Source organism: Sphaerodactylus townsendi, linkage group LG05 (assembly GCF_021028975.2).
Source record: "Sphaerodactylus townsendi isolate TG3544 linkage group LG05, MPM_Stown_v2.3, whole genome shotgun sequence".
NCBI classification, from domain to species: Eukaryota; Metazoa; Chordata; class Lepidosauria; order Squamata; family Sphaerodactylidae; genus Sphaerodactylus; species Sphaerodactylus townsendi.
This window is the reverse complement of record NC_059429.1, coordinates 38,884,508-38,895,864: the sequence shown is the minus strand read 5'-3', so window position 1 is coordinate 38,895,864 and position 11,357 is coordinate 38,884,508. Positions and strand designations below refer to the sequence as shown.

The following is an 11,357-nucleotide window of genomic DNA, read 5'->3' as shown; positions in this document are numbered from 1 at the left end:
CTTTAAGAACTCTTGGGTGAATGCAATCTGGGCCAGGGGATTTGGTAGCATTTAGTTTATCAATGGCTGCCAGAACTTCTTCCTTGTCTACCACTATCTTCGTTAGTTCCTCGGATTCGCCTCCTAAGAAGCTTGGTTCAGGTGCAGGAATTTTCCTCACCTCCTCTTGGGTGAAGACAGATGCAAAGAATTCATTCAGCTTTTCTGCAATCTTTAAAATGCTGTTAAATCAATTTTTTGCATTACTAAAGCCAAAATAGAAAATTTTATAACTCACATATTGGTTCAGATCAGTAGGTAACTGATTGTCACAGATTTCTCCCATAGCAGACTTTCCAACAAAAATTTCAAATTATTAAAAATTTCAAATTATTAATCTTAAGTGAGGCATAGAATGGGCAGTAAAATTAATACTACGTAAGGCTCTCAGTCACATTTCAAACAACAAATACCTAGAGGGTCGTCTCAATTGGTTTTGCTTATCTTCCCTGCAAATAAGCCTATGCTGTTTTTGGGAAGCGAAGTGTTATAAATGCCTTCTTGAAATGAATCAATACGAATGCTGTGATATAGAGGCTGTGTATAGAAGAGATCTTCCTATGTGTATAGAAGAGATCTTCCTATGATGAATGAAGTCCCGATTCTTCCAAGACATTAATAATTTGATCTTATATTGAATGTGCTTCCTTGTCATGTTCAAGCTAACAGGGCATAGACATATGATAGGGCAATGTATAGAACAAGGATGAAATTATGCCTGCCTATTCTTTGTGCCATCACATTTAATACAGATACGTGTGTAAAAAATTATGGGCACAGCTTCTATATACACAGCCTCTATATACACAGTTGAGAAACCTGCCTTCTCAAGGTTTCTGATTAGAAGGATAATGCCTAAGTGCATACATCATGTACACGCACAGGCATTTTTCAAACATTGTGTGCAATGCATGAAGCAGTAGGATAGGAGCTAGCGGCATTCTCTCTTCTTTCTATGCACAGTGATTGATATTAGTGAGGCATGGATATAGTTCTTTTATTTTAGTGTAGTAGTGGAACTCACTGGGTGACCTTGGGCCAGTCACACTCTCAGTCTAGCCTACCTCACTGATTTGTAGTGAGGATAAAATGGAAGTGAGGAGAAAGATGTAAGCTGTTTTGGGTCTTCATTGGAGAGAAAGGCAAGATACAAATTAATATAGTAAAATAAATAAATAAAACAGTTTGGTAACCAAATCCCTTCATATATTGTACACACAATCTCATGTAAAAATCATGGAGATAGTATTACTTGGAACTAGGTTTTAATATCACAACTCAATGGAGGATGCACTAATTTTTTTCAGTGTAGTCAAGACATTGGTATTAACTGTCGTTACACTAATTTGGGGACCCTGTCAAAAATGTATAAAACACAGCATTCCATGGTGTAGTCTGTGAGCATCACTGTGGACAGTTGAATTTTGTAGTCTACATGTAAGTATCATAAGGATACATTACGTCTAGTGTTTTTCCCCTTTCGTACCTTGATAGTTTTAAAGAGTGGCTGATCTATGGTTTTTACAGTTCATGATATGAGCTGCAGATTGATTACAGATTTTTGTAGTCTTGGCATAAAAAGTATGATGATATATACTTCAGGTCTAAGTTTTTTCTGTACTGCAATACTATGAACAGCTGCATCTGTGATGTTTTATGGTTCACTCTCTGTACAAGGATGTGGTTATGTTCGACGCAGAAGTCTCTTTGGAAAAAATCATAAGGCTCTGTAGATACTTGCTTTTGCATCTTAGTGGCTTTACAAAACACTAGAGCTATGATGCTCCAGAGTATATCCACAAGCCACACACTCCCCAACCAATGACTGCATGGCTTTTATGCTGGTATGTCCCCAGATCAGAGAGTTGTATCTGAAGTATTGCACTTGCCACACATAGAGAGATGCAATTTGGCTGAGGTCATAGAACACATTACAAAGGGGTCTTAGACCTGCTTCTTGCACCATTTTTTCCAACCTGAAATGGGTCTTGGACAGTATTTGCTCCATCTGGGGCTGCATGTTACTTTTCCACAAACCTCTCTCCCCAAGCAGTTTCAAGTCCAGGAAAAAGTGTGGGGTAAAGGTCTGGGGCCCACTCTCTACTCACAGTGGATCCAAACCAGGACTGCATATTCCCATGAAGTTTGGAATTCCAGAACACTCCACACCAACTCCCTCCTCAATCCAAGGGCATCTTTGAGTAAAGCTTCCCTCAGGTCTCTAGTTCCTTTTTCACAGCCTTTTGGCTCCATAAATATTAACAAAGTTTAACTCCAGTGCAGACTATAAAAGCTCCTATAGAAATAAAGATTAATCTCTATAGTGCCACTGGACTTTTATTTTCCTCACTAGGCAGTTGTTTTTGGGCAACTTCCATAACCCATCAACAGAGTCAATGAATATTGTCGAAGGCTTTCATGGCTGGAATCACTGGGGTGTTGTGTGGTTTCCAAGCTGTATGGCAGTGTTCTAGTAGCATTTTCTCCTGACATTTCGCCTGCATCTGTGGCTGGCATCTTCAGAGGATCTGATGGTAGTAAAGCAAGTGGAGTATATATACCTGTCTAATGTCCAGGGTGGGAGAAAGAACCATTTGCCTGTTAACAAGTGTAAAGGGTGCAATTAGCAAGCTTGATTTGTTGGGTGGGATTCACCCATTTAGCATATGAGTAACCTTGAAGATAGCATAATCAATTAGTGAGGGCATCTGCATTGTAGTAGCCTGGCCTTTTGATCCCTTTGATTACTTACTGCCTGGAGACATCCTTTGTCTGGGTGGTGTTCATTAGTCACTGTCTTGATTCTAGTGTTTTTCAGTACTGGTAGCCAAATTTTGTTCACTTTCATGGTTTCTTCCTTTTTGTTGAAATTGTCCATGTGCTTCTGGATTTCAATGGCTTCTCTGTGTAGACTGACATAGTGGTTGTCAGAGTGGTCCAGAATCTCTGTGTTTTCAAATAATATTCTGCACCCAGCTTGGTTTATCACATGTTCTACTATTGCTGATTTTTCCGGCTGAATTAGTCTGCAGTGCCTTTCATGTTCTTTGATTCGTGTCAGGGTGCTGCGTTTGGTGGTTCCTATGTAGACTTGTCCACAGCTACACGGTATATGGTAGACTCCTGCAGAAGTTAGTGGATCCCTTTTATCCTTTGCTGAACGTAGCATTTGTTGAATTTTCTTAGTGGGTCTGTAGATTGTTTGGAGGTTATGTTTCTTCATCAGTTTTTCTATACGGTCAGTGATTCCCTTGATGTATGGTAAGAACACTATCCCTCTAGGTGGCTGTTTATCTTTATTTCTGTGGCTTGTTCTTAGTCTTGCAGCTCTTCTGATATCTGTAGTAAAATAACCATTAGTCTGCAGAGCTCAGTTTAGGTGATTCAGTTAGTCTTGGTGGGGTTCACAGATTATTTTTGCACGATCTACCAAAGTTTTTATTGTGCTTCTTTTCTGTCCTGGATGATGATTGGAGTTTTTGTGCAGGTATCTATCAGTGTGTGTAGGTTTCCTGTTACTGTGTGGCTCGAAACAATGCAAGAGTCAGTGTGGCAAGAAATGCAGAAAGTAGAATGTGTACTGAAACATTATTTAAAAAGAATTATTTATCTTTATTTATTTGAAACATTATTTAATAAATAGTTTTAAATGTTTAAAATGAGGCCGAAACACAGAGCCTAACAACAACTCTCAGCTCTGTCCCTTTCTTCCGGTCACGCCTGCCCTGCTGAAGTCAGCGCAGGCGGCGTAGCTTCCTCTATCCGCGGTCCAATGAAGCGGGGGTGGGAGAGAGAAAGAGAGAAAAGCCTCCGAAACCTATTGGCTCCCATTCAACCTCGTGTGTGGGCGGGGTTCCGGGCTCACGTGCCCCTCAGCGGGACCAATCAGGGGATCGCGTGATGTGAGCCTCTCTTGCCGCCGCTGTCGCTGGCGGGTTGTTGTTCTCCCTCCCCTCGGCCAAGATGGCGGCGCCGGCGGGTGCCTGAGAGGAGCTGTCCCGACGATCCAGGGTTGCTGCCGCCGGCAAAGGCTTTTCCTGCTTCTCCTTTCCCCACCGGCCGGTTCCCCCCTTCCCGGCCTTTGAGAAGTATGTGAAAATGACTCAAGCTGGGAAGAAGAAGAAACGGTCCGCGAACCGCAGCATCCTGCTGGCCAAGAAGATTATCATTAAGGACGGGGGCACGGTGAGCGGCCTGGAGGAAGGGAAGGGAGGCGGCCGGCTGAGATCCTTTGCCAGGGGTCTGTTAGGAGAGACCTGTCGGCATGTTCACGTGTCTTACCTCTCACTTTGCAGTTTCAAGTCAGTTTGGACGGCCATGAGGTCCTCCAGAGACAGATGTCCTCGGGAACAACCCTCCCCTTTTTGCTTAACTTCAGCCTGTGCCTCCTTTATTCTTCCCCCCCCCCTCTTTAAAAATGTGTCATTGCCAGGTGTAGAGTGCGGAAACGTTGCGCCGTCTTGACAGACCCCAAAATGGTCTGTAAGCACATGCTGTTGCCCACAGCCTTGTTTCTTCTTTTGTCTCTAAATTGTTTGGAGGGGAAGGCAGGTAGCAGCCTTTTGAAGAGAGAAACCGTGGTTCGATCGTAAGAGTGGGCATGTGCCGAGTTCCTTCATAAAAGTAAGAGTGGGCATGTGCCGAGTTCCTTCTTAAAAATGTTTCCGTAAGGTAGCAGTAGCACAAGTTGAACATATTGGGAAAAATGCTGATCAGATTTTCAGAGAGTCATTTGTGGCTGCTGGAATTAACAGGGCTTGGATATTGTCCCACCCACCACTTATTTGCGATTTGGTTGTTTATTTCAGAGCTGTATATCTTGCCTTTCTACTGTTTTAATTTTTCAAGTCAACTTTGTTTCAACAAGGATGTTTTCAATCCTTGTGCTAGTGAGTAGATCTGCCTCTCCAGAACAAACTAGTTACCCCATTGTGCCATGTCTAATTTCTCCACCAAAAGGCCATGGTAGAGAAAATAGTACCCTCTGATATTCTCTCCAGTGAAGCCCTTTGGTGCTGCCTTTCCGCCAATGGTGGAGCAAAGAATAAACTCTTCCCAGAAGCACCTGCCCATTATGAAATACTACAGTTCATGAACTGTCAAGAAGAGGTCAGGATATTGGGATAGCAGCACTTTGCATTGACATGTGACTTGTTTATGAAAAGAATTCTCATAGGCTAGATCCGTGGTGGCGAACCTTTGGCACTCCAGATGTTATAGACTACAATTCCCATCAGCCAATTGGCCATGCTGGCAGGGACTGATGGGAATTGTTGTCCATAACATCTGGAGTGCCAAAGGTTCACCACCACGGGGCTAGATGGAGGAAAGAGCTTTATAAAATTGCTCTTCTGTGGCATTTCAGGCTTTGGTGGTAATGATTAGGCCCTCTGTGTACACACCTAACTCTCCAGACAAATCGAAAAACGAGCTGAGAACAGTATGAATGTGAACAGAGTGCGTCAGGGATGTTTCAGAGCCGCCCCCGCCCCCCATTTCTTCCCATAGTTGGTTGGATTTGTTGAGCCTTTCTAAAACATTTGTCTGACTGCTGTTGGGATCTGCAACCTGCGGCTCTCCAGATGTTCATGGACTACAAATCCCATCAGCCCATGCCAGCATGGCCAATTGGCCATGCTTGCAGCAGCTGATGGGATTTGTAGTCCATGAACATCTGGAGAGCCACAGGTTGCAGACCCCTGCAATATTTGATGCATCTTTTTTTGCATGGGGATAATATTAAAAATACATGTGTTCACAAGCACTAAAATTGATTATTTTGTTTGTCCATTAGGTCGCTGGTGCCTCTAAAGTATTTATTGGTTAGAGGCATATGCTCCTAAAAATATTATTGTACTCGTTTAAATGCACCTCTCCACCTGTTGTTTTGTTATGCATGAAAGGTCTTGAGCAAAGCTAGCACAGCATAGCCCACTGGCACTAGGTTGGAGTCTGTATTCCATTCCTTGCTCAGCTTGAACTTAAAGCTGCTTCTGATTTAATTAATTGTATTTTCCATTGTCACACCAGTTGCTTACATCAAAGTTGTATTGTGTAAATACCCTGTTTCCCCAAAAATAAGACAGTGTCTTATGTTAATTTTTGCTCCCAAAGATGCGCTATGTTTTATTTTCAGGGGATGTCTTATTTTTCCACTCCACAATTGCATGCTCTGGTCGATGGGCATGCTTCCAAACAAAAAACTTTGCTACATATTACTTTCGGGGGATGCTTTATATTTACCACTTCAGCAAAACCTCTACTACGTCTTATTTTCAGGGGATGTCTTATTTTCGGGGAAACAGGGTAGCAGGTGAATATTTTTAATAACTTTCAATTGGATCCCTTGCTGCTAGTGGGAAGGCATTTCTGTCAAGGGGCTCGGGGGCAAACTTGCCTATTCCCCTTTCCCATATCATGCTCAAAGCTGTTTGTGGGAATCCCCTGAACCCCAGGAACTGCTTGGGGGGGGGCATGGTGGGCTGTAGCAAGAGGGTAAAGTAGGGAAATTGCATTCTACAGGTGTAGCTCTACTTGTAGTACTTTGGATCCAACCCAAAGCTGGAATGTATTGACCTGCTTCCATTCTGGATTCCCTGATATTCACAAAAGTGTGTCTTTAATTGACACTCTGTGAGTACTTGGTACACACAGCTGTGCAAACACAGCTGACCTGGCCCCTGAGGGTCATTGAAGTATTCAGTTAAAAAAGCCATATAAATGGTCAGCAACACTTTTTTGGCCTGTCATTGGTATGCTAAGCTTATTGCCTTGATGTTCATGTTATTCAAATCCTCTATGTTTGCAGAATGCTGTGTGCATTGTAACTGCATTGAGAAGTAACTGCATTGGTCTGTTGTAAAAAATAAAATAAAGTGGAATCTAGTGTCACGTGTTAAGACCAAAGATTTCATTCCAGCATAAGCTTTCATACTTCAAATACATTTCATAGCTTTTCATTAGAGAGACGTTTTATGCAGGAAGTATTAAAAATACAACAGGTTCAAGGGATCATGACAGCCAGAAAGCACAGAGTGAAAAGTAATTCTGTAAAATTTAAATCAAATTTGATTAGATCTGAATTTTGATCTGATCTATTTGATTAGATCTGAATTTTATATGATTACATTTTATGTTGTACATTCTACATCTCATGACGCTTTGAACTTGCTGTCTTTTTCTTTCCACGTCTCTTACTGGAGAGGCCTTCATAGTGACAACACATTCATTACATTTGAAGAAATGTGCTCTAGGGCATTAAAACCTATGCTGGAATAAAATCCGGTTTTTAAGGTTTCAATAGATTTGTTAATAGCTGTGCTTAAAAGCAGGCTGAGCACCTGTGGAAGTCCCAGTGACTTTACTATCTTGAATGTGTGATTTTTAAATGAACGACATGTAAATGGCATGATATTCTCCCATGCAACTCTCCAGATGCCTCCTGGCTTGGCAATAGTAGCTAGTGAGTATCAGAAGCAGGGTTGCTTGTTTACTCATAACAATTTGGACTGTGTCGTAACGTCTGTTTGTGGTAGTTTAAAAATGCTTAGGCAGCATGCCTGTAAATCAGTCAACTTATTTATAGTGTGTTGCGGGCATGAATGTGAATCTTAAGGCCCTTATTTCCAGTGCAGGTGGTATGGTGTGGTACCTCCTAGATCATGGGTAATGCTGTTCTTAGGACCAGAGTACATCTGTAAATCCTAATTATTCTTGGCAAGCCAAAGTTGTACAAAGCCTCAACTTTTCTCAAAGACTGAACCAGCCATATCAGCAGAAAAGGAACCGGGGCAGTCAGGTTTCTCTGATAGAGAAACCCTGCGGAATAATAAGCTGCCCCTCTGACTTTCCATATTACTAAATATACTAAACAGTCAGCACAAGTTGGACCTCATAGCTTTTTGAAGGCCAAAAGGGGTAATTTTGGCAATGGGCTGTCTACTTGTTCAGCAAAAGTATGTACTTGAATGGGCAAGACATTTTTTTTATTCTGCCCTTTCTCCCTAGGAATTAGTTTGTCAGCATAGCTTCATTACTGATTAATTAAAATAATTATACCCTGCTTTCCATCATAGTTCAAGGCAGCTTACAATAATAGTTTTAAAACATTTTCAGCTAAAAAATCAAAATAATAAACTCCAAATGTCAAACTCTCTTCTTTCTTTCCTGGTAATTTTTTCCTCCATCTCATCATCACAGCAGCCTTATGAAAGCAGTTAGACTGAGAGGATGTGGCTGAACCAAGGTTATGCAGTTATCTTCTAGGGCAGAGGTGGACATTCCAACACTCTGACTACTAGGCAACACTGGTACTCCCAAGAGGCTTGGGTCTTTTCTGGGATCCCCTTGCACTTGCCAAGGCAGGCCTACTTCATATTTTGAAAACATTTGTATACACTGAGTAGAAGAAGGATTGGCTTAAACTTTCTTGTAGACCAGCCTTGAAGTTCAGAAACCTGGTGGGATGGGGGAAATCAAAGGGACACTGTTAGCTGTGCATATAAACTTTATAGACAGGACAAGAAGGGACATTTTGGACAGAATGAAAAAAGGTACAAAACATTAGGGGGATAAACTTCCACACAAAATCATTATGGGTGGAGATACTGGGCCCTAACAACTTTTATGGCCCCAATCAGAACCATGAAATTGATCTCAAGATTGAGAGGGAAATTATTAAAGGGGGAAATGTAGTCCTGGATGTCTTCAGAATCACTGGGTGAATGTGTGCTTGAGTTATGCTTTAACAACAAGGTTTCTAGACTTCATAAATGACAGTACACTGGAACAGTGGGTCACAGAGCAACAAGGAGTGTAGCGACTCTGCTCTTGGTCCTGAGTGGGGCTTGACTCCTCATGTAAGATGTAGATGTTGTTGGACCAGTTGTGAACAGTGATAATGCTAATGAGTTCAACGTTCATTTTTCCCTGAAATAATATTTATTTAAAAGTGAGCATATGTGAAAGTCCTTCATGCCACTAGTGTTCAGGTTCCAACCTGTGTCCATTTAGCATTTAGTGTCCATTTAGCATTTATGGCTTTAAAAGAGACTTAGATTAATGGACAATAGGTCAATCAGTAACCATGGTGAGGAATGGGAATCTCCTCATCCAGAGGCATCATAGCTGGGAAGCTGCATCAGGGGAAGGCCTTGGCCTCTGTGCCCTGCTTGTGGCTCTCCGGGGCAATTAAGTGATCACTACATGAAACTGGATGCTGGACTAGATGAACCCAGGTCTAATCCTGTAGGGCTATCCTTATATCCTTAGATTCTACTTTTGTATTTCCTCACTTAATGTTTGCTGATATGGATTCAGCTGTGGTAGCCTTGTACTCTTTCTTATAGTCTGTCTCCTATTTGCCATTTCTTCATTTATTTCTTGCTTAATTTGTGTGTAAAGAAGTGCCAAAAATGTGCTGGGGTTGGAAAACCAATGTTTTGAAGTAATAGGAACCAGTTTCAAAGGGGGAGGGAGTTATAGTTGTGTTTCTGGTCACTGGCTCCAGTACAAGATTATGTTAAATTTACAAATTCATTGGTGTCCTACCATATCTTCAGTAATTAAGTACAGGATTTTTTTTAAAAAAATCCATTAATTAACTTTTCTGATCCTTTAAGGCTGGGAGGAATAGTTGAAGTAATATGCCAGTGCTCATTTAATGAGAAGTTGTGTAAGCAGTCCCCAGTCTGGGGTATACAGACAGTGGTGCTGGTGCAGCCGTCATTCCCATTCTTAAAGGAATTGATGAGACAGCTGGAGTATTGCTTCATATGCTGCTTATATATGAAATGTTGCCTGGGGCTTTCATAGCTATCCGCTGCAAGTCATAACGGTCCAGGTGTTCTGTGCATGGAATGCCATGTTTGTTATTTGGCACCTTTACTTAAAAATGTATTATGTGACGGTGAGGAAAATCCTGTGGCTCTGTGTACAGTAGATTCATGTGTTCATGTAGAGGCATTTCAATACATCTGTGATGTTTGCACTGTGTTTTTCCCCATGTGGTTTTTCTCCCAGTCCTGGCTGGGAGGAGGTGCTGACACTAAACTGCACATACTGGGGGAGCATGCAAGTGTGTCAATTGCTTGTGTTGATAGAAGAAATCAGGAAATTGAGAACTGGAAGAGCATCATGAAGGAACGAGAAAAGATCCTTAAGTGTGAGGAAGTGTTGCCAAATTCACATTGTGGTATTTCCCATTTCTGTATAAGGATGTGAAAGTTGAACAGTGAAGAAAGCTGACAGGAAGAAAAATTATTCATTTGAAATATGTGGTGATGGAGGAGAGGTTTGTGAATACCATGGATCACCAAAATGATACATAAGTGGGTTCTAGATCACTTCAAGCCTGAACTGTCTGCCAAAGATAAAATGATCAAACTTAGTATTTCATACTTTGATCATAGTATGAAGAAGACAAGACTTATTGGAAAAGACAGTAACGCTCGGACAAGTCGAAGACAGCAGGAAAAGAGGATGACCCAACCTGAGATGGATTGACTATATAAACATCCATGACCCTCTGTTTGCAAAACCTAAGCAAGGCTGCTAATAATAGGATTGTTTGGAGGTCGTTAATTCGTAGGATCATCGTAAGGTGGAAGTGGCTTGATGGCACATAATGCACACAATCTTAGTTGTGACTCCTGCCCCCACTCATTTTAAGGAAACATGAGATACTGCTGAATTAGAATGTAAACTTTAGATTCTAGTGAGTGTTCTATGAAATAGCCCCCTACAGTTATTAATGGCTGTCTGTGATACTGTCTTAAGCAAGGGTCTTCAAACTATGGCCCTTTAGATGTTCATGGACTACAATTCCCATCAGCCCCTGCCAGCATGGCCAAGTGGCAGGGCTGATGGGAATTGTAGTCCATGAACATCTGGAGGGTCATAGTTTGAAGATCCCTGGTTAGAGCTGTCAGAGCATTACATTTTTGCCACCACTCCCTTAATCCTAATTTATCGCATATTTGAAAGTAGTGCAGCATCTGGTGCTCTTCTGTTCTTCCTGCAACTGGTGCTGCATCTAAGAACTCTCCTCTCAGGAGAACACAGTGAGATTGACAGCAGTGCAAATGCTGTTCTGTGTCTTCTTGGCTGTACAAATGTAGTGGTGTACTCTGAGTCTGCTGCCAGTCTGAGTTCGCTGTGTTACCGCAGTAGAAAAGAGTTGGATGCAGAAGCCAGACTAATTTTATGTGAGAAAGAGAAATGGTTCACTGTCCTGTGGCTCCTATCAGTTTCAGGAAGCATACATATATATCCTTTTTTAATGCCAAATAAAGGCTAAAGAAGAAATATCCTTTTTTTCC

General features: G+C 41.7%; 1 protein-coding gene across 1 annotated transcript in view; it reads left to right on the top strand.

The window, feature by feature from the left end:
- Positions 1 to 3,966: 3,966 nt before the first annotated feature.
- MFSD14A (major facilitator superfamily domain containing 14A) overlaps positions 3,967 to 11,357 on the top strand; it is a 30,529-nt gene continuing 23,138 nt past the window's right edge. The window contains exon 1 of the mRNA XM_048497587.1: positions 3,967 to 4,224. Coding sequence (XP_048353544.1) covers positions 4,138 to 4,224 — 87 coding nt within the window. The 5' untranslated portion in view covers positions 3,967 to 4,137. The remainder of the gene's footprint in view (positions 4,225 to 11,357) is intronic.